General features: G+C 35.0%; 1 protein-coding gene across 2 annotated transcripts; it reads left to right on the top strand.

The window, feature by feature from the left end:
• The first annotated feature begins 327 nt into the window (after positions 1–327).
• Positions 328–27534, top strand: LOC136983675 (LIM/homeobox protein Lhx9-like). Of its 2 annotated transcripts, XM_067280487.1 has the most exons (5): positions 328–445; positions 536–825; positions 25400–25818; positions 25919–26160; positions 26839–27534. In XM_067280487.1, exons 2-5 carry the CDS (start codon positions 611–613, stop codon positions 27154–27156), a joined length of 1194 nt encoding a protein of 397 aa, XP_067136588.1. In that variant the 5' UTR covers positions 328–445; positions 536–610; the 3' UTR covers positions 27157–27534. The 2 variants fall into 2 exon arrangements, with proteins under 2 accessions (XP_067136588.1, XP_067136587.1); XM_067280486.1 differs by having other exon boundaries at positions 337–825.

Below are 27534 nucleotides of genomic sequence, written 5' to 3'. Positions count from 1 at the left end.
AAAATGGCGAAAAATCAGTGTAAGGGGGCAATGTTTAGCGGAGGAAGAGAGGAGAAGAGACATTAAAGCCAGCCATAATGCCCGTTTTTCAACAGAAAGGCTTAAAGAGAAAGTATTAAAGTGCGGTAACCTAGCAACCGCATCACGGTTACAAACCCCATTTCTTTCTCCCTTCGACTAGCAAATCTTTAAGTCCATCTGCGCATGCGCCGGCGGAGACCGCACCCACCCGGTGTTGCAAAACGCATCAGATTGGCGCCGGCCTTACGGTGGGAGGCGCTTCGTCCCGTATGCCCGTGGGGGGTGTCGACTTGTCACTTTGTTTCGCCAGACCAGAACAAGAGACAAGTTATTAACCGTCTCCAACGACTTTGGTGAGGTCTGGTCCTTTGCCTTTGTCAGCTGACTACGGGAACTTAAAGGCAACACGCGCTAGGCCTTAAAGGTAGATAGAAATTTCTAGTGTGTTTTTTTTTTCTTCTAAAAAAAAACACACCAGAGCCGATGTGTAGGTGAAGTTAAGTCTTTTTGCTAGGGAAATCGGACGGTGTCGGCCCAACAGAACAGCCGCAGCGAGTCCAAGGCCAACAAGGGCCAGACTTCTGCGGCTATGCCTGTCATAAGTGTAGGTGATTACGAGCCCCCGGCTCCAAATTTGTGCGCAGGATGCGGGGGAAAAATTGTTGATCGTTATTATCTGCTAGCCGTGGACCGACAATGGCACATACACTGCCTCAAGTGTTGCGAATGCAAGCTACAACTGGACAGCGAACTCACTTGTTTCGCTCGAGATGGCAACATTTACTGTAAAGAAGACTACTACAGGTAAGTCCCCCCATTTCTTTTATAAATATTCCTAACCTGTTCGATACGTCTCGTAAACCCCCAAACACACGCCATTGTTTATCGCAGTTTCGAGGTCTGTTGTGTGTGACTCGACTGGCCTGGTGTGTGTGTATTGCCTATTTTTATGCCCTGACTTCGCGGAAATATTAATTAGATAACGTGCTTTCCCCACCTTCCCCAGTTAGTAATTTGTTAAATAATTATTTATCCGCTTATTTTTCTTGCAATAAAATGCTAGATATTTAGGAAAGTATGCGGAGTTTATCTGTATACAGAGGGTGAGAGAGCCAATGATTTAGGAGGAATTCCAAAGAAGGATAGGTACACGGTACCAGTGCTACTTTAGTAACAACCGAAAGGAAGTCGGTATTCTTGGAATATTTTCTTATTGCTCTCTTCTAATCGTAAATATGTCTCCTTCCTTCTAGGCCCATCTCTATGAAGTGTAGTCTCTGCAATTTGTGTGATGGTCTCCCCTTTTTTTTAAACCTCCCGTTCTTGTGTAACAGTGCGCAAAGTAATTCACTGCCTGCACTAACAGATGCTCTCTTTATAAATAAACAAAGGCTCTTATCGTGTGTCTTTAAAATGTCTGGTTAATGTGTGATTTTTTTGTTTTAAATTTACCTCTATAAAAACCCCTCTTCTACCTTAAAACACATCGGATTTTAATTGTGTGGTTGCAGTGTATAAGAGAGCAGAGTTCTTCCATTTTCTCTAACTGTATACGCGCTGGCATGTCGTAAAATTTAGGGTTTTTTCACTCGTCTAGACAGGTGAAAGGAAACAGTTTGGTGATTACAGTCACAAGAAGGACAATAGATATTTGGCCAAGAGATTACACAGTCAGTGATGCAGGAAACTGAGTGATTATAACAGTTCATCGTGTGTTACGTTCGCATTCGGGGGGCATATCTTGGAAGTTTAAGTGTTACGGGCCCTATACATTGTTTCCTAAGCACCGTGGGAGTTTTCGGTAGCAGATATACAGATAAACATTCTAAACAAACAGAAGAAATTCTCGACAGGATGTTTTGAAAAAAAAAAGTGTTTGTTTAGTAACTATCAGCTCTACACACACACACACCCACCCAAGAACACGACTCCCGTCATCAGATAGTCGAGTAAAGCCCACCTTGTCATGGTAATTGTTTGGTAGTCGGCGGGGTGACAAAATTGTGTCTCCGGAGGGATCGGAGGGTCTTTAAGGGTAAGTTTTCCCTCCCTTCTCGTCGACAATGATCCTAGCATAAAGAAACTCTTTGTTGTTTACACTTAAGGTGGAGAGGCGGGTCAAGTCAGGCTACTAAGGACCCATTTTTAATATTTCCCTCCCGGGGTCTAGAATGGCACGTGACTGAAGGAATGCTTAGAATCTCGTACCGAATTCGGCCTAGTTATAATCGTTAGCTATTGGCAGACGAATGTCTGGTACACCAGAAACACATGCGTTTTGTTACACGTGGCCATCCGTTGTAGCCCCGAGCTATAACGGCAAACGTTTGAGTATATATACAGTAGAAACGGTCGCCTTAACACCTGCTTTAGTTATAAAACAAGATAGCATCGATATTCCAGCAGGTGAACTTAACAGCCAAGTGAATTTTCTACAGAAATGTCAATCCCCCTATGACCCTGTTAACAATGATACGAGTTGACAATAGCATATATGTGTGATTTCACGACGTAACAGAAGAAGGAGTAGTACAGGGCTCTTTTTAGACTTGGGCAAAGTGAAGATGAGGTAGAAAAATCTAATTTTAGACAGGACACTGTGTGAGGAAGATATATGACGATGAGCTTGTTAGAATGTCAGCGAGAGAGCTGCACAGACAATGTGTGGTTTGATGTCGTAAAGAAACATTAGAAGATTGATGGTGTCAAGAATATCGCAAGACATATATTGCCCTCTTATTTAGTAGTATCATATTTCTAGAATGTATACACCAGACTATTATCTGCTTGTTCTATAATCTAAGGCCTAATTTATATCCCAAAACGTGATCTAAAGATAACTAAAGGCCGGTGTCTGTAGATCTTATCACTGTAGATCTACAGATCTACAATGATATTGTTTCCAGCTAAACTTATATATTTATATACCTTGGGGCCTTTATAAATTACGTAAAAAAACTCTCTTACAAGGAATCTCGAGTCTTACTGTTAACAAGGCCTGACATGTGTAAAAATGGATAAAAATTCTTATAAATTTATGTTTTCAAAGACTTTATTGTAATTAATTAATTAATTAAATGATTCAATTATTGGATTGAATCCAACTCGATCTATGCACAGTACGTTTGTCTGGTGTTAAACACCATTATGAACCATTTGTATGTGGAACGAGTCTCGTGCCCTGGGGCTACTTTTTCTATGTATTTTAATACAATGAAAACTGGAAAGTATTGATAAACGTCTACTAGTTGCTACTACAATTTTCCTTTATATTTTAATCCATGAATTGGACGTAAATCATTGATATATTTAAGTGTTTAAACACGTTTAACGAGTCACGATCCAGGCCTAAAATTGAAATTTATCAGAGTTGCAATCGTCTAGCTGTGTCTATTTAAAAAAAATGAATTTTTAAAGCCTTACTTTCAGAAATTGATGGTAATTCCCTAAAAATTTCCCTTAAATTAGTCAAGACTTTTTGTATACTTGTAAATTCCCTTATATAATAGTTGAGATGTGTGTTAGATTTTAGATTTGAAGCATAATTTTCCATTAATTGCAACGTAAGTTCGTATGTTAACCAGTTTATCTTATGAAAGACCCTCGTATAAGTCCCTTTTTTCCATTTAGAACCTTTAAAAGTAGGGTTTTAACAGACTTTAAACATAAAGGCCATAAGGTAAGAAGGGTGATCCGCGTGAAAGACATTAAACCAAAAGACCCTTATATAAAACTCATATAATTCGCAGGGCCTTATACAACAAGGCCCGAATGGTTTCATTATATAAGGGCTCTTTCGCTAGGATTTTGTACATTAAATCTCAATAAATCTTCAACAAAAGGGCCTCTACACCAGAAGCCAAAAGTTAACGAGATATACTAATAAATAATGGATTTAAGTGGGCCAAAACTGATTTGGGATGCCGTTGATAATAGCCATACAAAAGCCTCATAGTGCATTTAACGAGGTCTAAGTTGGAACCGTTAGTAAACTAATTATGTGGAGCACCGAGCTAGATCAAAAGATTCCCCCTTCCGTGACGAAAATAACGAACTGCCAAAAATAGGATTAGCATGTCAAGGATCGAATATATTATGCCTAGTATTAAAATAGATAAGCCTATAGCCTATATATATATATATATGCACACAGGCCTGTTAATAAAGCATAAGCAATGTAGTCAACCTCCTAAACCACACGAGTTGTCCTTTAAGGATTATTAAACACAACACGAGATAGCCGAAAATTTGCAGGATCATCGATGAAATCAGCAAAAATCCCCATAATATTTTGAATATACACGATCAAAGGACGTCTCATCGCGTTAAATTAAGGATATTTTAAAGGATTTATGCAGTAATTCGAGGTCACGTATGGTTAAAGGATGCTGGGGTGATGAACTCCAGGCCTGGGACGAAACTACAGGAGCGACGTAAGTTAAAAAAAAAGTCCTAAAACAATACATTGTAATGGCATAAAATTAAAAATAATTTAATATTTTAATTTGTGACCATAAAAAAAATGGCGGAATTGTAATTAAATCCGACGTTTCTATTAATACACCGGTGGCAGATTCGAATTGATATAATGTCGGGATGTATCGGATCTCGTTATAGGCCTATATTTTTTGACGCGACGTGACGTCACGGCGTCACTTAGGTAAACGTGATGGCACGCTTGAATTCTTCCGTTTCGATATTTATAAAACTGCATAACTTTAAACACGGACGCAGTACGTGTGACAAGTTTGCGTGACTCGTGAAGTGACTATCACGTTTCACCCTCGCAGCCAGTAAACCATGACCCCTTCACGCATGGTTCGTCACTCACGAATGATATTGTTTTCACACACGTGCGAATGGCTTGTATTTTTCCTGACTTGTTGCGTGGTTATGTCTCGTATTGTTTTTAGTGTTTTATAAATTAACACATGATTTTTTTCCTCTCTCCCCCTTCTTGTAGGATCCTCACGAATTTTTTCTTTCTAGTCTTTGTTATCCGTGGGATAAGTTTTTATTGTAGTGGCACACGGGTTTCGGGCAGTGTTCTCATCCGAGATCCTAGATCCTAGGCCCGTGTCATCCGCCTTCACGCTCAAAGGATCGATATTTTTTTTTTCTTTTTTTTTGGTGCCTTATCCATGGGAGAAATCTTCACAGCCCGCTTCTTAATCTTTTCTTTGGCACTTTATTAAAGCTCTTCACCCTCTTCTCTGTTTATTTTCGCGAAAAGTGATTAGAGTGTGGCAATAATTCCCTACCAATCCATCAATTGTTTCTACTCGGTCGTATCGGAAACGGGAAGAAGGCTTTCCCTCCTGTTTCCTGAGAGTTAATTGTTACTAGACATCCTATTTCCGCGGGTGTAACGTGCCCCTCTATTCTCATTGATTCTTTTCATTGTCAATAGTTAATTGTTATACCTCGCAGCCCGCCTGACATCATTCCCACGCCGTATCTTTGAAAAATTCCTATCTCGTCTCCTACGTAAAAACAATCTACCACCCTCAAATCTGTCCCAAACTGTATAAAAAAAAAGAAAAAAAAACACCCCATTCCGAAGAAGAAAATCCTGTTAATTGGAAATTCTATTAGTGTGAGGTTGTATATCCTCTTTCGTCACATCGAGTTTGTCATCTAGTCTGTCGTTGACATCACAGGATAAGGGAGGAGTGCCTGTATATTGCAACAGGAGTTCTGATAGTAACCGCTCGCAACACGGCATATCGTATCGCATGGTTGAACAACTATATACTAGACGACAGGGTTGTCCAAATCCCACACTACAGGTCAAGCAAGATAGCATCTGTCCCTTTTTATCTATAGATTGGCGCATTTTGTACAACCCATTGTGTTGCAAATTGAATTTTGTGTGTGTGTGTAGTGTATTTTTTTCCGTCAGACACTCGAAAAAATCACTGATTTTAACACTTTAAACTAGTGTTTTCTCTGTGTGTGCGTGTTGTAGTGTTTTCTGTGTGTTTAGTGTTTATTTTCCGTCAGACATTCGAAAGAATTACTTCATTTAGCGTACTTTAACTAGTGTTTAATTGTAACGAGTAGTAGTGTGCGAGTGTAGAATTGGGGATGGTAAACTTCGAATGGCACGTGCTCGGTGCTACATAATCCGAGGATTATTTATGCCTCGCTGACAGGATAAAAAATTGCCTCAGGTCTAGGTCATAAAGAGATACTCCGATAGACTAGTGACCTGTCGAACCACAAAGTTCAGTTTTTCTTTGTTCTTTTCTACCCCGTCCTTTTTGATGCAACTAAATCAATTCTTTTTTTTTTTTTTATTATTCATTGGTAAAAATTTGACTTTTCTGTTTATAAAAATACACTTTATAAACAGCGAATTCTGTTTTTAAAAAATAATAATAAAAGAATAACAATAATAAAAATGCTTGGGGCTGTTTTCTATTGTTCTTTATGTACATATGTAGTGCATGGGTTCTTCTCATGGATGACTGAAGCTATGATTTTTGTTTTATGTCATACGAAATGTAACCTTTATATTAAAAAAAAAGTACAATAAAGTTTGACGTAATAATAGGAAACAATAGAAGAATCTAATTTTATAAAAGTACTCTTAAGCAGGTCTTTTATATTATTATTATTATTATTACTGAGCTTAATTCTTTGTATGGAGAAGAAACAAGGTTATCTGATGGATGAACTTGCATAGATTATTACATAATTCTTTTCCCTGTATGTTGATTACTGTGTAAGATATAGTTATATTAGAAAACACTCGAAATTCTCTCTTCCTCCCACGTTTTCAACTCTTCTCTGTTTTCTGCAAGGATTAATTGATTTTTTAATCTAATTTTTATAGAAAAGTGTTTTGTTCCCTCTAGAAACAGGGTAAATTAGCTTGTTTCCATGTTTTTCTAATGGAAACAAGTTATATGCAGCTCATCTTTTGTTTCTCTTAAAGAATTAGATTATTTTGAATAGGAAACGTGTTGTTCCCATTAGAAACAGAAGGAAACGGTACGTTTCGAATGGGAAGGAGCGACGAGGCCTTATTTTACTAAGAAAATCCTCTGTTTATAGTGTGAAAATAATAAAATCCCCACCGAAAAACACAGAAATGGTAACAAAATGTTATCTTATCAAACTTACCTCTTGGCTGCCTTTCACCTTTACGTGCAGACTAAATTATGTGTAAACAAACTAATTAATCCAATACACATAGAAAACACGACCTTATTTACGATTTAAGTAGTGTAAATGGGGCGGGTGTATTATAATTATTTTCCTGTATAAATGAATCATTTTGTATGATCAACACGGTTCATTCAGACGATAAACAGCTTGCTGATTTGTCGATGGTTCTTTTTTACCTCCCCCCTTTTATATCCGGTTTCGAATTTACTTGACAACTTTTATCAAAAAATAACAGTTTTTTCTCCCCCTTTCTTTCTTTCTTCTTGCTTTTTAATTCTATTGGGTTCAACATAGTTCACATGTTATGTGTAACACGAGAACTAACATTGAATCTATACCTTAGGGCCTTGTTTACAGTGTATTTTTGGTCTCGTTTCTCGTTTGTTTCTAATGGAAACAACGTTTTCCTTTTCTATGTTTTTTTTTTTTTTTTTTTTTTTTTAACTAGAAACAGAGAGGCCTTTCTAATGAGTTTAAACGGCATTTTTCTACTAGAAACAAGTAAAATGGTGCTGTTTCTGTTTCTAGTTTGGCCCAGTTTTTCCGTTTGTTTTTTATGGGGAGATAATGCTTTGTTTCTTAGTAGAAACAGAGGAAAACAGGTGGCTTTTTTATTGATTTAAATGGTATTTTTCTAACAGAAACAAGAAAAAATAAACCGCACTTTCTGTTACTAGTATAGTTTTGTTCCTCTTTTTTATATAGAAATAATATATATATATATATATTTTTGTTTGTTTTTAGTGGAAACTTTAGAGGAATTTTCTAGTGAGTTCAAGTGATATTATTTTTTAGAACCAGAAAAAATAAAGAGCAATTTTTGTTTCTAGTAAGGAAGAAAAACACAATATTTATATAGGTAATTAAACGTTGAGGAAATTTTTCCATTGTTTCTTGTGGAAAAGGACATTTTCTTATTAGAAATAAGGGGAAAAAAGGATTATTTTTAATCGAATCTAAACTAAAGGGTAGACTTTTCTACTAGGAAGATGCGGTAAAATTTAACAGTAGCAGAAGAAAATAGAGGCAAAACAGTAAAAATGGGGTAAAATTTAACAAAAACAGAGGAAAATAAGGTCAAATTTAAACAGAAACAGGGGAAATGTAAGGTAAAATTTAACAAAAACAGATAAAAAAAAACAGGGACGAACTTTATAAAAAAAATTACATAAACACCAGCTTAAACATATAATTTTTACGGTAGAAAAGACAAACTTAAGGAGAAACAAAGATTTCCCGATAAAGTAATTAAATAAACACAGCATTAAAATCTCTAACAATACTCAACAATTTACACAAAACAATATCATAATTACATCTTAGCATTTCCTATAACATTAAGCGAAGAGATTACAGACAACAGCAACAACAACACTAACCCACACACACACACGCCTCTAGTATGAGACACACACATCTGTATTATTCTCAAACTCTCATACAGCAGAACACACGAAAATTACAAAATATATTAATTAAACAGAAGAGAAATATGTAAAAATCTGTGTATGTGCAACGCTTCTATTCCGATAACACAACCGGTTTTCTTGAATTTGAGGCCTGATAGACAACCGCAAGATTCTTATCTCTGTATTGTGTTGTATGTACCGTAACCTGGCAGGCAATTATAGCTACAGATAGCCCCTGTTTCCGGGTCTTGTCCTATACTTTATAAAGAATATGGAAGTCACTCTAGCGTATACGAATACAACTTGATTTATTTAACAATAAATTAGCGTTTTAAAGTTGAGTCTTTCCCCCCTCCGTTCCTATGCCGAAAACTCTCTAACCTAACGAAAAATTAGTTGAGTTTATTATTCTCCCATGCAAATTTTAAACATGTTTAGCCCCTTGGCTATTCATCGAATGCAAAAGTGAAGGTCGAACGAGTTTCTCTTGTCAAAAAACTGGAAAGGTAGTTTTACGTATAGAATATCAAGTAGCGAAGTCGATAGTGTGACTCTACCCAGACACGGTACTAAAAGTAATTCGATGTAGCGCTACAATTTACCTCGATACAAAGCTATGCCAGTTCATAACACGTATATTAACATTTCCTGTATTTACTACGGTTCCAAGTGGTGAATTTGTGTGTCTAAACACTGGCCCTCTACCAAGACTCGCTACCGAAAGTAACTCGATTTAGCGCTACAATTTACCTCGATACAAAGCTGTGCCACTTCATAACACGTATATTAACGTTTCCTGTATTTACTAGGGTTCCTAGTATTGAATTTGTGTGTCTAAGTACATAGTGACTCTACACAGACACGGTACTAAAAGTAACTCGATGTAGCGCTAAATTTACCTCGATACAAAGCTGTGTCAATTCTTAACACGTATATTAACGTTTCCCGTGTTTTGCTAGTGTTTCAAGTGGTAAATTCGTGTGTCTAAACGCTTCTAGTTTGGGTGGTTTCTGTAAAGGTCACGCTTTTTTTTTTTTTTTTTTCTGGAGCAGGTTCAATGTTAATAGAGTGGGATGTTCTCACGGCTGGTATATAACTAATTTTTGTACATAAAAAGTAATATATTAAGGCCACCCCCTGTTGTATTGTGTAACTAAGTTGTGGCAACAAATTTAAAGTAGTATGGCAAACCTATTCTCTTACCGGGTAGCTAGCAAATAAGATTTGACAACCCTCTTTATACGTGCACATATATCAAACAAGGTTATTGATTGTTGGGAGGTTCTACATAATGAATTAAGCCGTGTTCTGGGACTTTGGAGGCGGATTTGAGGGACAAACTACGGGCTTAGACGCCTTCTGTCTGTGCTGCAATAGGATTAAGTGTTATTAATTAGGCAGTTTGAAGCCTGTCTGTCGTCACCTCTTCTGCTCTGCTACTGACACTTTCGTCGTCATCAATCAATTCCTTCCTTCCTTCCTGAGGAAATATCAATCCTGTTTTCTAACCACCAACGTCTGGTGGTCAAGTAATGTTCCCTTTTCTTTTCTTTCCACCGAGTGTCTTCCATGTTAAACTGGCTTCTAAAAGGGGGGTCGGACTCTCTCCACTGTCGTCCACCCCTTTTTAACTAGCATTTTCGTTTGTTTAAAGTGGCATATGTTGGAAATTGTTTTTTAGAATGCAGCTGTGTATATAGTTCACGCAATGGAGGGTCATACGTTTTATAGAACTATTCAGGTAGGCTACAACGTTCGATTGTGTCTATCCAGGTCGCAAATTGGGCATGAAAATACGATTTTTTTGAAGGAGATGTTAAGTAAAACTGTTTAACCCCTTCTACAAGCCTTATTTGTAACACTCGAGCAATTGGTGCATAAAATCTTGTAAATTTGGTGCATGAATTGCATCTGGTTTAGGTAAATGCCGCGTAGAATCTCCTTTATTTAAAGTTCCAAAACTTATTCTACACTAGGAAAATATGTAATTTATAAGGAAAAATTTAATAATTAAACTTAAAATTTACCATATTTTATAATTAAATGGATATTTACACTCCTATACTTCTGTAATTAGCGGTGTGGAAGCGCAACTATGTCCTGGCTTCTTGTTTAATTTATTAATTATTTTATTTTTAAAATGTTATAACCTTTAACAAAAGTGTTGAAGGCATAAAGAACACGCCAAGATTTAATTTGGAACCTTAAAAAATTGATTTATTGTAAAAATTTCACGGAAAATAGTCATACAAAGTTTCAGGCTAACTTACGTCATGATGGTCTATTTTCTTGATTAATTTAGCTCATATTCTTAATTAACCTTTGACCTTTATTAAGTAAACTTGCATACATTAAAATTTTTATGCATACTAAAAATACGCACAAAAATTTGTTTGATAATTTTGAGAATGGAAATTCTAACTTAACAATTGAAACTACCAAGCAGACGTAGCTTTATTTCTTCTTAGATTAGATTCTTAAACGACCTTTGACCCCCCATACAAAAAATTTAAAAATTACATTAAAATTCCATTCAAAATCGCTTAAAATTAATAAAAAAAACACGCACTTTGAGAATGTAAATTTCAACTGAACAATTGCAACTACCTGTCGAGTTAGCTTTATTTCTTCATTAATTTAGTTCAAATTCTTAAACGACCTTTGACCTTCGTTAAGAAAACTTTTAAAAATTTCAAAATATACATAAAAATCTGCTTCAAAATCCCTTATAATTAATCAAAAGCACGCACTTCGAGGGTGGAAAAATAAAAGAAAAAATAGGTTCTGTTTTAAGAATCAAAAGCATAAACACGTGATTATCCTTAAACTTAACCTTAAACACCAGCACAGAAAAGAAATAATAAATAAATAAAGACACAAAGTGCAAAAGAGAAAATATAAAATCGTACGAAGAACATTACCGTATTGTTTTTACGTGTTTTTTCATCCGTGCTTAACACTGCATGCGTATTTAATGACCTTATTTTGACAGCTAATTACTGTGTCGGTGTACAATTTATGCCACGTGACTTGGAATTAGATATAAAAAAAAAAAAGGAAAAAATACTTCTGACAATTAAACGTTTTCATTTCATAGCACGTGCTCACTGACCTTCATTTAGAAAGGGAACCTTTTATTTCTAGTAACTTTATCGGTGTATATATACATACAGACACACACACACACACACACACAGCACATATTACCTGGTAACAAATGGCGATTTTTTATCATTTTTTTGATTGATTAATTGATTGATAATTCTACCATAATGACAGGCCATACGCATTATCAAAGGGTCATTTGTTTACCGGGCGTTTAAAGTGCGGTTGTGTCGTTTTAAATACCCTATAATCAATGGGTTGGTCAATTGGTATCATCGAGTGCACGATAGTTTAAAGGGCCTATTTATTTTTGATCGATGTGTAGTGCATTCTTGTGTTACGTGGGGTTTAAAATTCGTAGAAAATTGTGGTATTTTTAAAGTGTTTTTCCTTTGTTTATACTCGTTCCGTCCCTTGCTTCCGTTCTTTAAGTGTGATTTGTGGTTTAAAATACTCAAAAATGTATAAATAAAAGGTATATTTCTGTAAGATTTCACTAGGCCCTACCGTGATCACAGGCCCTTGCAAGTGTCCTACGGATAGTTCCCTGTTATGGTGATGGAAACGTTTATGGTAAGGACCTCTAACAAGTTTCGATCCCATAATACCTTGGTTTTCGCTCTCACACGTGTTCTTAACCCGTAACTTAGGCCTTTATCGTGGCCCCAGACACGTGGTTTTTTTCCTGTTCCACTCCATAGGTGGTTATACTTAACAATATACTTAGCAATATAGCCACCCATAGAGAGGTACTGTACAGGAAGGACACGTGTCAGGGGCCTGTAATTGCGGGGGGCCGTGTCAAGGGCCTTTAGTAGAGTCTCTATTTCGGGATCGAAACTTTTCAGAATTTTGATTGGCCCTTGTTGTAATTAAAGTTTATTTAAATAATATCAATTATAATGAGTTAAAATATGTATAAACAATTTAAAAATAATAATAATAAACTTGTGAAATTATTTTTGATAAATGTAGTGAAGTAATCAGACAAACAGTTAAAGAAATGCTCAAAATTATGAAAAAAGAGGCATAAAAAGGTAAATGAAACATTAAAAAACGATTAAACAGTTTAAAAAGTATAATATTATATGCTTAAATACTTAAAACACTGTTAAAATCAAGTAAAATTCAAATTTCTAGAAAGGACCTTTAAGCTTGAATAGGCTAAAAGAAATGGAAATCACATAAAAAACAATTAAAATAAACCGGATAAAATGATTAAAAACATTAAAAAACACAATAAAAACACAAAAAAACGTAAATAATTTTTAAAAATTCCTGTAAAATATACAAAAAAAAAAAAACACGTGCTTCATAAGAATTCTTCAACCCTACACGAGAAGACAGTTACACACACACACGCGAAAGGGCCTTACTTAAACGCAATTAACCGACTTAAAAAGCTCGTTAATTATAATATCGACATTAAATAAGTTAATTTAATAATTGGCCTTATAAATCGCCTACAGATAACCCAATCATCCATCGAAATCGGATGATAAATTAGCCAATTCGACCCCCCCATTAAACAATTAAAAAAAAAGGTAGAAAACAATCGAAAAATCTTTTTCACCTCAGTACAATACAGACTTGAGAGATAGACAGAAAGAGAGAGAGAGAGAGAGAGAGGGGTGCACGTAGGTGACGTCAGCAAATAGACACCGCTATGTGATTTTCCAAGCGGAAATTACGTCTCGAACAATGGTCTAAAAAGACAAAGAATGGTAGGACACATCGCGTGACTATGAAGTCGAAAGTTGTTTCTAAGAAGTTGAAATTATTTCACTTATTTTTTTAATAGTTTTATGTTGAATGGGGGGATGTGTGTGTGTGTGTCTGTGTTGTCTGTATAGGTTCATTGTTATTGGTAATGGTTGTTATTATATATTTTGCTTTGGCATTTGCTTTAAAGAGCCACAACTTTGATGAGATGTTTAAGGATCTAGTCATAAAATCATTCGAGTATTATATATATATAAATGTATAAAGAAACAATACCTGTAAATTAAAATAATTATATAATTAATTATAATATTAATATTTTTAGAGCAAATTATAACACGGCCAGAGTTACAATTTAACAGTAAATATTATAATTAAATCCTTTCTAAGGGATAAAATATATATATTCTATTATATTTTTAAACATATTTTATTATTTTTGCTTGCATTGTAATGATGTAAACTGGCTTTCGCATCATCCTCTTCTATGTAGAGCGTGTAAAAATCGTGTAAAATTTCAAGAAAAACATATATAAAATATAAATTTTATTAAATTTTTTTTTAATTAATTAAAAATATATTTATATTTTTAAAGTATTAAATAATTTACGTGGCGATTCTCTTGTTACGAACGTGTTTTCCGCATCACTCATCCGCAGCATCCTCCTCGTCGACACGTAAAAATCTTTTAAAAAAACGAAAAAAAATTAATTTTTTATTAATTTAGATATTCGGTAGAGGAATTTGAATATATTATCATAAAAATAAGCGAAAATATTTTATAAAAAAATAAATATTAAAAAAAAAATCAAAGGAAAGAATTCCTCGCATCATTTTCATCCTTTGATGTTTCTGATCTTTAACAGCAATAAGCTCCAGGCAAAAACATGTACAAGCTTTCATAAGAAAATAGCTCAGGATATCTTAAAAACAAGATACTTAATTGGTTATATAACATTTATTGGAATTTAAACATGGCGAAGGGGTGATTCAGTAATTAAAAAACCATTATCGCACTTTTAACTATCATCCCTTTACAACAGTTAAAGGGGGTTTTAAAAAAAAGAAAATGGTAAAAAATCGAGAAAAATTCGCTTAATTTTACTTAAAAATTATCATCATCATCATCATCATCATCGTCGTCATCGTCAACATTAATCAAAAATTTGATATTAAATTTAGATAATCTTCATCGTAACTTATAACGCCTGAGGGTGTGGAGTTTATTGAACTGTTCTCTGCGTATCCCCAGATTTATTAAGTTAATGGGATGTTTAACAAGTCTTTAGAAAAATCTAATTTTTTTTATTTTTTTTTTTATAAAAAATTAATTATCTGCCCCAATTCGGGCCTCCGATTATGCCAGATATTGTAGATAACAATCTGATGTAGGATAGTAATTCGGTTCTTGAATTCTAGTTCAAGAATCGTGTAAGGAAAGGTCGCTCTCCCCTCGTGCGAAATCTGGGTGAGATTTTGTAGATTATTTAAGGTTTTATACTGTTATATTTGGTGAATTAATGGGTGCTGTAGGAGTAAGGGGTTGGAGGAATGGATTTCCTTTTTTTTTTGTAGAAATTTAATGCGTGTAGAACGATCCGCTATAAGGGATAAATACTGCTACAGGAATATAAGGCTACAGAATGCACTTATATAGGAAAATAAGGCAGCAGGATTTACTGCTATAGGAATTATAAGGCTGCAGAATGCACTTATATAGGAAAATAAGGCAGCAGGATTTACTGCTATAGGAATTATAAGGCTGCAGAATGCACTTATATAGAAATAAATGCTACGCAGGAATGAATCTGCTATAGGAATATTGTCAAAGGATACACTGCTATAAAAATAAGCTACAGTAGGAACCAATAAGTTGTTGTAGGAATTAACTACTAAAATAATAAACCGTTACAGAAATGAATTTTGTCGCTATGGGAAATTAACAATTGAATTTTTCTTTTTTTTTGGCACTTACTCAACATTTTTCGCAATGTTTTTAAAACGACTTCTACGTCATTTCGATGTTCTCCCCCTCTCGCACGTTTAATTTCTATTGTTTATTACGACATTATAACTACAATGTCGCAGTATGGATTATGTCAACTCGTGCATACACAAGAAAGTTTGTGCAAGATGTCAACATCCAGGCGTTATTTTCCTATTAATTCGGTCTTCGAGACACGTTAAACACCTTATAATTGTTGGCCTACGACACTACTTTTGCCGAATTTGCGAAGAGTTTGGTCTTGTTTTTTTAATTTAAGGGACATACTGTATAAATCTAAACTTTCTGAGTAAAATATTTAGAGGTTCGAGCCGGATACAAGACGAGGTGTCAGGTGTTAAAACACACCTTTTTACGGCAAAGTAGGAAAGTGGAAGTTTAATTGCCGTGTGTAACGTCGGAATTTTAAGGTTTTTAAGTTAAAAAAAATCGCAGAAAACGTATAAACGAGGGATGCGTATGATAAAATTCTCATCTTTCAATAACGTTTAACGAGCGTATAGGCTATAGTACGCGACACGAGCTCTAAACTCTCACCCTCTCAACGCGGGAATTAAGTATACGACTTAGAATTGAGAACAGGAGAAATTCTATTCTAAATATTCGACTTTAAAGTGGTTTTTTTAAATTTTATTTTTTTATGGGAGAGTTCGACGAACCCTTAATGATCTCGATGAGTTTTTAACCAATGAGTGACTCTTCTCACATAAATTCGGTGTGTTGTAGTTACGTGCACTTAACTTCATTGAATTCTGGTGTGTAGAAGGGCGTTAAAATAAATATATTTTGCAGTTATTTACTGTAATGTTTCTGCTGCTCGTTGGTCAATTCGTTGTTGATGTTGGAGTTTGTAGCTCGGGGGTAAGATACACGCAAAGTGAATAGTGTGTGTGCATCGTTTCGAGTGGTCTGCGGTTACCATACCTTCGGGACATTCGGCAAAGAGAAAGCAAAGGCTATTTAATATTTGATACTTTACAGTTTGTAAGATGGGAATTTAATTAAAAATTTTCGATCTGTTCAACAAATTTACTCCTACATGTCTGCATTGATCTGGCCATTTTTACAGTGTTTTCCTGTACGTTTACAGTGTTAATTTGTAAAATATAGTGTAAAATCTGTAATGGTTAAGAGTAAAATTTTTTAAACGAGTTTCGACCCGTAACCTAGGCTCGTATGCTAGCCTAGTATAGTGGAACCTCAAGTAGCAACCACCCCTATGCTGCGTCCGATTTTTGTAGCTGACCTTTCAACAACGGACACAGACAGAAGGCGTATCCGTTGTTCAGAGGTGTACGGTCCAACCTGTCAACAACTCACAGTTTTGACTGTACTCGGGGTGCTGGTAATGTGAAGAACTTCAACACGACACCATAAAAAAGCACCCTGTACTCGTCTCCTAAAATAAGGAATATTAAATCCTATGCCTTCCTAGTAAGGAAAATGCGACTTTACATCGAATCCTTAATGGGAATGTCTCTAAATTACAGCAAAATCTACCGTCTTGTTAACACTCGCAGGTCCGACAGAAAAATTATTTGCCAAGATCTAGGCCACGTAATTAACATGCAATTACTTTATTAACCAGTAAAAACTATTAAATTAACAATTTTACTGGTTAAAACGGTAAAAGAAATCATATTCGAGGGAGTAGTAAACGTTCATTAAACTTTTCTTCTCCATCAAACACGCTAATTCTGTCTACATTTGTAGTGTTCTAGTGTTTAGTATAATATAAACGACGACGGGCCTTGTTATAAAAATAAGAATTTTCGACTCGTCCTGCTTAATTTTCTCAATTTGTCGTCAATGGCCGCGATTCGGGACTTAATAGGCATGCACATTCTGTCGTAACGTTTAGTTCAGCCACACACACTTAACCCCATTGTGTATCCGTTCCGCTCAAGTACTGCAAATGTCGAGTTTATATACAGCTAGTTCCAATCTCACTCGCCCAATTTAAACTTATACCAAGACCTTATTTGGTCGTTATAAAAGCTTACCTTTTCAAGGTCGGTTGATTTTTCATTGTCGTTGTTCAAAGACCATTCATTACTCGCATCCTGTTTCGAGCCATTGGATGAACGTACAGTACATTGAGAAAGTCCGTCCACTGAAAAAAATAATGTACTGTGTATATAATACTACACTATAATACTTCGAAGGGCTCACAATCGCTGAATACTTGATGACTTCTCTTAGATTGGTTACGCATGTTAGGATAATTTGATAAGCTCTCAATGGGATAATCGGGGGGTTGCATTTCCTCGCTTGTAAAGGGAACCAAACACTAATTTACCTGTCGAGATTGGTGTACGGATGCGCCTTATACTGTTTTTTTACGTATTACCCCCGTTTTTTTAGGTGTAAACCGTCCGAGTTTGTGTATTTGGAGTTAAGAGTGAAGTCTCTCCCCCGGCCTAATTTGCTCTTCCCACTTTTTAGCTTTCTTAATCGATTTTGCAGTGCCTAGAAGGATTAATTATACGATAATTAACCCCCCATATAAATTTATTTGGGGAGAAATATAAAAATATACACTTTTCTGCCGTACAAAGATAGGAGATTATGGAGTTTGTAAGCGTTATGTATGACCTATAATCTGCTTAAATGATCACCTGCAGGTTAAGTTATAAACAACACAACCTGCTTAAGTTAGCACCCAATTGTAAGGAAAGGAACCAAATTAAACAAACAAATTTCTTAAGTATAAGCGACTTACATCCTTACAAAACGAGCGGATCTGTAGGGCCTGCGTAGAATCTAAGACAGAGCGAGAGAATAGCTTGTTGGGGGGTTATTTTTTTTTAATTTAGAAGGCCTTCTTCGTTTAATTGTTTCCCGAACGGAGTTATCAAGATGGAGAGCGAAGTAAGGATATCAATCAAAGCTTTGATTATAAGGTACACACTTGGTAAAACCTGTTCGATAATGTCTCTTTTAAAGTAATCCAACCCCCTCTTTTTTGTGTTATACGCTTTAATTAAGAATGGTATTCCTCCGAGGAAAGAAAAGGCACTGTTCATGGGCCAAAGACAACAGTCGAAAATTCTCCTGATCCCGTTTGGATCCCTTATCTACGTTCGTTAATTGTAGGGATATGTGGAATGATACACTACATCCGACACAACGGATGAATGTATTCTGACTGGCTGATAAGTCTTCTAATGAGTAATGAGTCTATTCTGAAGGGGAACACGACCCCCCTTTTTCGTCTATCGTTTCCCATACACTTGTGCTCGTATTGTAAATGTCGTAAAGGTTCCTGAACTATGCTACACTTTCGGGAGTCGTTAGGTTCTGTTGGAGGGGGGTAGGTCGGAGTTGAGCCATCTTTCTAAAATTGGGCTTTCTTTCTTTGTTACTCTTTTTTTCCTCGATTGTTAGCCACACTTGAGAGTTTTCAAGGTATAATTTGCTTAATTTTTTTACTCGTTTTTGGGGGTAAATTTTATGCTTTTTAGGGGTGGTTAAGTTTTATCGGGGGCAGTCCGAGTGACGTCTCTAAATTGAGATTTTTTTTTTTTACTTTTTTCTCAAATAATTAGCTAAATTTTTAACATTTTAAAAGAATTATGCGTATAAAATTGTTTAATATTTCCATATTTTTTAAAATCTGATGCTAAAATTCTAAACTGAGTTGTGCTTTCGGGGGTCATTGAGTTCAACCGGGAGTTGCCAAAGTTAAGTTTTTCCTTCTAAAATTTAGATTTTATTTGATATTTTTAAATATATTTAATTAAATTTAAGCATTTATAAAGAATTACAAGCATATTTATAGACTTCTTTTTCTAGTTTTTTACATTATAGTTATATGGGAGTAGCCAAAATTAAGTTCCTCTTTCAAGTGTTTTATGCTAACTTTTATGAGTAATGTTGCTAAATTTTTATTATTTTAACGAATTATTAGCATGTAATTCATTAAAATTTGGGTATTTTATACTTATTTAAAATAAAATTTATTGAATGAACGTGATCTAATTTCGTTAGAATACCGACAAGGCTATAAAAAGTAGCATAGAAAATCAAACCTAGCATTTTTAAAAAGTAATTAATCCTTGTCTTATTAAAGGGAGTAAAATTTAGAAGGTTAAGTCGGCGAAATTCTCGAAAATTTGGCATTGAGTAGCATCGTCGTAACACTTAAATATTCAAGTAAATTCAATACAGGCCTACAAATTAAGCCTTAAATTACAACTTTTAAGCCATAAACACTGTTAAAAACACGGTATAAACTTTTAAAATTTAATTAAATTGGGATAAAAAAGAAGTGAAGTTGAAGCAAATTTTTCCAAGCTCCTGATAGAAATAACGACGAAAACAATTTAGATTTCTTGCTGCTTATTAATAAATAATAAAAATAAGGATTTAAATTATATTAAAAATTCTAAAAATCCTTTTATTTTTAAATACATTCGACAAAATTTTGATTATTTCTTTAAAGTTTTTCGTGTGAAGCTCTAACAAAAACTACGTGTGTAAGGTATTAAAGTAAGACTTTTGGAGCTCTAAACAAAAATTAAGGATAATAAAAACAGATTAAAATTAAAAAATAGGCTATACAGAGCCTTAAAAAAGGGTCAACTAATCCTTGCCTTGTTATAAGAGATCGAAAATACAAGTACAAAGTTAATGACGTTGCCATTTTTTTAAACACGAAAGTTCTCGTTATTCTTTACTATTTTACGCATTTATCCTTAATTTAATTAATAAAAAACCCAATTTATTAAGTTATAAAACCGATATTAATTTAATTTAGACACTTTTCCGATGATTAAATTCGATTTTTCCACTTTAAACAAAGCGCCGATCCGGAGGGGGTTACTTCACCCCAACGTTGATAAAAATCGTAATTATAATAATAATAATAATGTAAATTATACGGGAATTTTATAATTATTACGTAAAGTTTCAAGTGGAAAATTATCGTATACAAATTAGGATTTTATTAAATTAGAAATAACCCCACTATAACAGGAGTTACACGTGTATGAATTAACGAACAGGAGGAACTAAGTTCCGTGTCATAACCATAGAAAAAATGTAAGTTTTAATTATTAAAAATCGATGGAAAGATTTTTAAAAAGGACCTTCTCTTGTTTACCACACAAATGAGGATCTTCTCTTTTTTATTCCCCTGCTTTTTTGGGGGGATAGAACCGTTCATCCTAACATAACTGTACTGGAATGTAAAAGAAATCAATGTAGATGGTATTATTCTTAGCTTCTGTTTCTTATAGTTCTTTCCTTCTTTATTTTTTTCTTGTGTAGTAGTGTTTTTCACGATACTCTAAGCTCTACTTTTTCTTTGAATGTAGTTTTATTCCAGGAAGAGAAAAATATCGTATGAAGGATCAAGTTTACTCCGTCGCCTCTTATACTACTGATAAAAACACACAAACTTTAGAAGCTTTATACAAACTCACAATTGATACAGATTTCATTTCAAGAAACCGTCTTATTAAGATTTCTAGTCATTAAAATCGTGTGAAGAAGCCGAAAATTTTCTTAGAAGTATCATTTGACTAAACGTTTTCATGATCTTCCTTATTTAGAACTTGATTTTCTAACCAGCACTATTGATAAATACGCTATTTTTCTGTGTTTTTTTCCTTCTTTTCTACGAATATACAAGCCTTAACTATAGATTTGTGTCAAATAACGATGAATTTTAATGAAGATTAAACCGGAGATCCGAAATTCGAATTATCTGAAGTGTAAACCGCGTGTTTCTACTTACGTTTTTAGAGTGGGATTTAATTTAAAAATTAAGGAAAATTATCGGAATTTTTGATTTCTTTATTGTCTATAGATTCATAAAATTATACCGAATACAATTTTGCAATCGAGAAAATTGATCTAATCCATATAAATTACAGTTAAACCTGATAGAGACCTTAACCTTTCTAGATATTGTCAACAGAACGTGGTATGTAGCACCTGTAACCTCTACTTGTCTGACGTGATCTGATAGTTTATATTCCATTTTACTTAAATTTTCGGCCATTTTATAACCTTATAAACCCTACAAATAACTTAATTTGTTTTTAGTTTAACTTAATAATAACTTATACACTTAAATTTTGAAGTGTATCAACATAATTTCCGAGACTTTGCAGTGATTTTATGAGCGTGTTTATATCTAAGTTACAGTTTTATTTAGATTTTCTATGATTTTATTATGTCTAGAATCATAAAATATCATAATTTCGAAAATTCTCTAACTGATTAATAATTTATTCGCTAATATTTCGAAGTATATCGTCGTACTTTCCGTAGATTTAGACAGAATTCTCTCCTCCTTGGCTGAGTATCGTGCAGAATATTAATGCTACTAAATTACAGAACCTATACAAGTCAATTAATATCATACAGTTAATAAATACAAAAGATCCGTATTATTAATGGCATCAACAGGTTACATAAACGTTTGCAATTAATTAGGCCATGAACTTGATAATTGAATTTAATAAATATTTATTTTAAAAAAGTCATGTTTAATTAGCAAAAAATTCTTCAAATAAGCGAATTGTAAGCCGAATTTCATTAAAAAAATTGATGCCTAATTATCAAAATTCAGTTAAATAATCCGAATTTCATCAAAAAAATGCATGTGTAGTTACCAAAGTTCAGTTAAATAAGCGGGTAGAAGCCGAATTTCGTGAAAAAATTGGCGTGTGATTACCAAAATTCGATTAAACAAAGCGAGTTACCAGCCGAATTTCCCCTAAACAACGTATAACGCGCGAAGACATAATTAGATATTGTAAAGAATATTCTCCAATATTCTTCCAATTACTCTTCTCTGGTAGTTGCAAAGTAAAATCTGTAAAGGAAACTGCAATTTCTTTCCCTTAAAACCTCGCCATTCAGACCATTATGATAGGGTATGAGATAAGTTGGTCATTTTTCAATATAAAAGACTATTATTATGGTTCTGACTGATAACAATCATATTTATTGGTTACCTTCATTGGTATGGAACTTTAGAAAGACTTGGAACTCTTATATTGAATTCTCAGTTGTACGCTTCGTGAATTCATAATTTAAATACGTTGTTACCTTGACTACCGCACGCAATAACTCCGCTACCATTTGGTACATACAAAGCACTTCATGGCAGCTTCTATATAAGTTCTGTCTGCTTAACTGCTTGCTATTCGAGAAGGACGGATGATTATGAATTAGAGAACACCTAGACATTGACAAAATAGGGTCTAGAATTTAGAAAATTCTCCCCGTCTTTGTCGTTTCGAGGTAGTGTGCCTACGTGATACAAATGAACGATTTGAATTTATTATCGGATTTACACGAGATATTCCTCTTTATTAGTGATTAGGAGGCAGATAGGGATGCTGTGTGTAGCGTAGAAGGCGCACGTTTAGTGTGAGGAGTAGAGCATACGGGGGTTTTTATCTGTTAAGGTTTAGTGTGTAGAAAGTTCACATTTGCAGGTTTTTCTCCGTTAAAAGTTAGTGTGAAGGGTAAGAGAGATGGCGGTTTTCTCTGTTAAGGTTTTGCGTGTAATTTAGTACCAGCAGCAGAGCAGTTTCCTTGATAAAATGAAAATTATTGTGAAATTTTTAGCACTTCTTAAAGCAGGGTCTTGTATAAATTCTCAGATTTTATACTTTTGTTCTCTCAGAATTGTTACTGTTTAAGTGCTAAGTATCCAACACATTCTTCGACATTTAAGTCATTGAATGTATTTTTAGTCAGTAGGTGTTACGCTAAGGTGTACAAATTCCACAAACACCTTCGTAATTGCAAGTTCATTACTCCGTGTCGACGTTTTATATTGTTTTCTTACTTAATTTTTACTCCGTAAAAGTCGAATTGGTATGTGTAAAATGGTAATTTTTTACGCTTAATAAACCCTTAAAAGTTTCAAAGTTTCTTTAAAACGAAAAATAACATAGCCTATATATATATTTATATATTATTTAGCATTCGGAAGAGGATAATTAAGTTCTATACCTTATAATAATTATCCAGGATAATTTAGAAGATAAATAAGGAACCGTTTATGTTAATAACGGCATTTCACAATAGACTATTCAGTAATTTATTGGTAAAAAAGTCGGTGTAGAAATTTTCCTTACTAATAACAAAACATCAGACCTTGTAATTCTTGTTACTTATTTTCTTAGCAACTACCAAGATTATTTTTTATTTTTTAAAAATTAAGCGAAAACAATAAATTTTTCAATAAACTTCTTACCGCTTTAACTAATCCCACTTTCTCTTCGGCTAGTACTTTTACTAATTATTTTCGCTTTTTGTTAATTAATTTGGCTTAAATAATGCTTTTTTTCTTAATTATTTTGACTGACTATAACTGTCTAATTTTATTATAGTCTTTTCTGCTAATTAATTTGGCTTAAATAGTACTTTTTTTATTAATTATTTTTATTCTAATCAGTACTTTCTGTCCTTAACTGGTGCATTTAACTGACTAATTTTACTGTAAATCAGTAGTTTTAACCGGGATTTTCTGCTGTAATTAATGCTTTTTCCTGCCCCCAATAATTTTCGCCTTAATCAGTAATTTATCGACTTTTACTAATTATTTTCTATTTTAATTACTACTTTAACTAGCATTAAGAAATGATAAAGTATCCTCCATCTTTCGACGGTCGTTAGGAAATTCGAACGAGAGGGCCTCGAAAATGTCTCATCATTCGTAAGTAATTCAGAAATCATTAATCTTTCGTCCAAGGTTTCGGAGATTATGCCTCGACAAGGCATTAAAATTTGAGGTTTTTGTATGCATTAAAGACTATTAAAAGAAACTTGAAAAGCACTAAAACCTACGTCAAAGTCTGATAGAGTATACGTTGGAATTCGTCATTCGATATGATATAAAGCTCTCACCCTTATGAGAGGTTATAAAAAGTATCAAAAACTATGTCAAAAACTATAGTAGTGAATGAGTGGCGCTTGAAGAACTTTATAATTCGGTTAGAAAAGTATTATTATTATTATTTCCTATTTTTGAAAAGTATTTCTGATAGGAATGAAGGTAAAAGGGATGAAGAAATATCGAGATATTTTTAATATAAGGCAGGAAAAATCTAAAAATAGTTGATAGACTCGGATGTCATTTCCCCAACTTTTCTACATTCTCGATATTCCTGAAGTATTCCCGACCGAACAAATTTAGAGTGGAACAAAATAAGTTATCGAATTGTTTCTGTCAAGGAGGGATAAGAAAATACGCCACCATTTTCGATTGTTCTAAGGATTTATAGTGTTTTACTTGGACATCACACGCTTATACTGTGCACTCCAATCGAAAGCGTGCTCTTCTCGATTTTTGGACTGAAATTTTACCTACTTCATCACTTTACTCGAGGTGTTTTCTACCTATTTAAAGATCAGTTAACGAAGATGTCTGTCTTTATGATAGTTCTAATCAAATCTCGAGAGACAAACGATCGCCTAATCCGATTAAACCGAATGGGGAGATCCAAAACAAAAGTGTGTGTGTGTTTCTTCTTCTACTTCGACCTTAATTCTCGTCTTCTACCTCAAGAAACTTTTGGTATAAATCCAATAATATGCTTATTTTTTCGTGCTTTTGTGCTTAGAAGCGTAAACACGGTTGGCTGTGGTGACGTATGGAGTGTTTGTTTAAACCCCTCTTCCCCCGAAAGATGAGAATAAAGGTAAATTTAATCTTATGTTATCTTACGGGGAAGCTCTCGAGATATTCTTCACTTATTGTTTTTTGCTCCTACTTTACATATTTTTTAAAAGTAAAAACCGCATATACATAAGAATTACTTAGAGAGGTGGCGGCGTGTAAGCCGTCGGAGAGAAAACCGCCCCCAATTTATTCCTTATCCATCACATGGCCATGGTAACAATCGAGAAGCTTAGGCAAATGCGCATTATAATTCGATATTTGAAAGCCTCTTCAAACAAATTAATGAAAACTCTTTCCTCGTCTCTTTCCTTTCAGGCTATTCGCCGTTAAAAGGTGTGCAAGGTGTCAAAGAGGAATTTTTGCCAACGAATTAGTCATGAGAGCTCGGGACCTTGTTTATCATCTGCACTGTTTTACTTGTGGATGGTGTAACGCGGCATTAACGCAAGGGGATTACTTTGGCCTCAGGGACAACTTGGTGTACTGTCGGACTCACTACGAACTTTTGGTCCACGGTGATTCATATCTAACAGCGGAAGGGCTACCCAGACAGGGACCCGTTAATGGTGGACCTCCGGCAACCGGTAGCACTCTAGGAGAGAGGACAACGGATAATCCCGCACCGCCGCCGCCTTATCCGGTGTATTCTGGTGTAGGATCAGTCAGGAAAGGAAGACCCAGGAAAAGGAAAACGTCTGATATCGGTGTTGACGGTTTGCAGCCACAAAATATTGGTGAGTAGCCACCAATTCCTGTTAAGTTCTAACGATTTTATGGCTAAGCAAGGTGAATTTTTTTTAAGAATTAACGATAATCCTGCGAATTGTCTTGTAGGGTTGCAAGTGATGGACCCGACACTACACATTCCACAGATGGATGGAAGTTCAAACAATCAGAATTCGCAAACAGGGATGTCTACAGGGCAGCCACCTCAACGCACCAAACGTATGCGCACCTCTTTTAAACATCATCAGCTTCGTACAATGAAATCATACTTTGCCATTAACCAAAATCCGGATGCGAAAGATCTCAAGCAGCTAGCACAGAAGACAGGATTATCGAAGAGAGTTTTGCAGGTCAGTTGGCTTTCAAGATATCTTTCTTTACTTTCTAGGCTATGTAAACCCCGCGGGTGGTTAGAGATAGGTTTAGAATTTTCTCCCCCTCCCCGCCCTTCTTTGGGAAAAGGGCGCTTCCCGAAATTCCTTTTTCGGTAGTTCTCACTTTCTCCTTCCTTTTTATGAAAGTTGATGTAATTAACAGATCGTTAGGGATAACTATAAATCAATCCTAAACACAGCGGGGACATGGCGACAATGTGGACGGGTCAGGTGAACATCTCACCCGGTTTCTCATCGTTGAGGGAGTTTGCATGGGAGAGCTTTTATGACACCGTGCTTTAGAGTGGGCCAACTTTGCCCCCGGCCTGTCCTACGGTCACGAAGGGAGATGGTATCGAATTGTGTTAGATAAACAGAAGGTTGGACATAAGTGGCCTTCTCGTGCTGAGAGGCGTCGATACAAAGAGTAGGAGGTGAAGTTGATGGTATGTCTCTGCAGAAATATGATCTTGCAGCGGGCATTGCACGCTCGACTGCACTCCAACACAGTTTATACACAGTTTAAAGATGCTACCGTATTATTTAAACATTGTACCAATCGAGTAACTTTGCCCGCAGCCACGAAACAATTTCCCATCTCGCGCTATACATAGCGGGTTTATATACCACTGAAGAGTTTTCTTCTTCTTTCAGGTGTGGTTCCAGAATGCTCGAGCCAAATGGAGAAGAAACAACCTTAAACAGCAAGAACAACAGCAGACTCAAACGTCCCAAGCACATCCCATTAGTGCAGGTAGCCCAGGTGCTACAAGTTCATTCTCGGAACCAAGTCCCGCACCTTCGTGCGGTGGCATGGGCGCGGAAGGACCCGTTTCCACTCATTCGATAGTCAACATGACAGGTATAGACTATGGCGACGGAGGAGCACTCACTCCTTTGGTATCTCACCACGCTCCAACATCAGTCGGAGGAGACGGTTTACCACTGACATCCTTTCAAGAACTGTTTTGAATCTCGTCAACAAAGTGAACCCCCACACGAAAACAAAAGAACAAAATCGAAGGTTGTGATTTCCTCATTTCATTCCTCTATATTGGAAATCACCTACTTATCTTCAAACAATTAGTTCGAGCTTTGAAAAAGCTAAAAGAAAAAGAAGGGACTGAAGTCTTCGACTGGTTTCTCACTCAGAATACCCCCTAAAAAATAATAAACATAATAAAAAGAATGTCCAATTCGTGACTGACTATGCTGTATGTACAGTATATGTTAATGTTAATGTGTACGTATTGTTTACGTGTGTGTGTGTGCATGTGCGTGTATCTCCCACGAAGTGTCTTTAGCCACTTTTATTGTACGTGCAATAATTAAAGGCGGGAAAATCGTAAA

Source organism: Centruroides vittatus, unplaced genomic scaffold (genome assembly GCF_030686945.1).
Source record: "Centruroides vittatus isolate TY-2023 unplaced genomic scaffold, ASM3068694v2 contig_884, whole genome shotgun sequence".
Taxonomy (NCBI): Eukaryota; Metazoa; Arthropoda; class Arachnida; order Scorpiones; family Buthidae; genus Centruroides; species Centruroides vittatus.
This window is presented reverse-complemented; position numbering and strand designations above follow the sequence as displayed.

Excerpts from the sequence above, each read along its gene's own strand:
- LOC136983675 (XM_067280487.1), top strand. The coding sequence starts at position 611 with ATGCCTGTCATAAGTGTAGGTGATTACGAGCCCCCGGCTCCAAATTTG. Across the intron at positions 826-25,399 it reads TGTAAAGAAGACTACTACAG|GCTATTCGCCGTTAAAAGGT; the intron begins GTAAGTCCCCCC and ends CTTTCCTTTCAG. Across the intron at positions 26,161-26,838 it reads TATCGAAGAGAGTTTTGCAG|GTGTGGTTCCAGAATGCTCG; the intron begins GTCAGTTGGCTT and ends TTCTTCTTTCAG.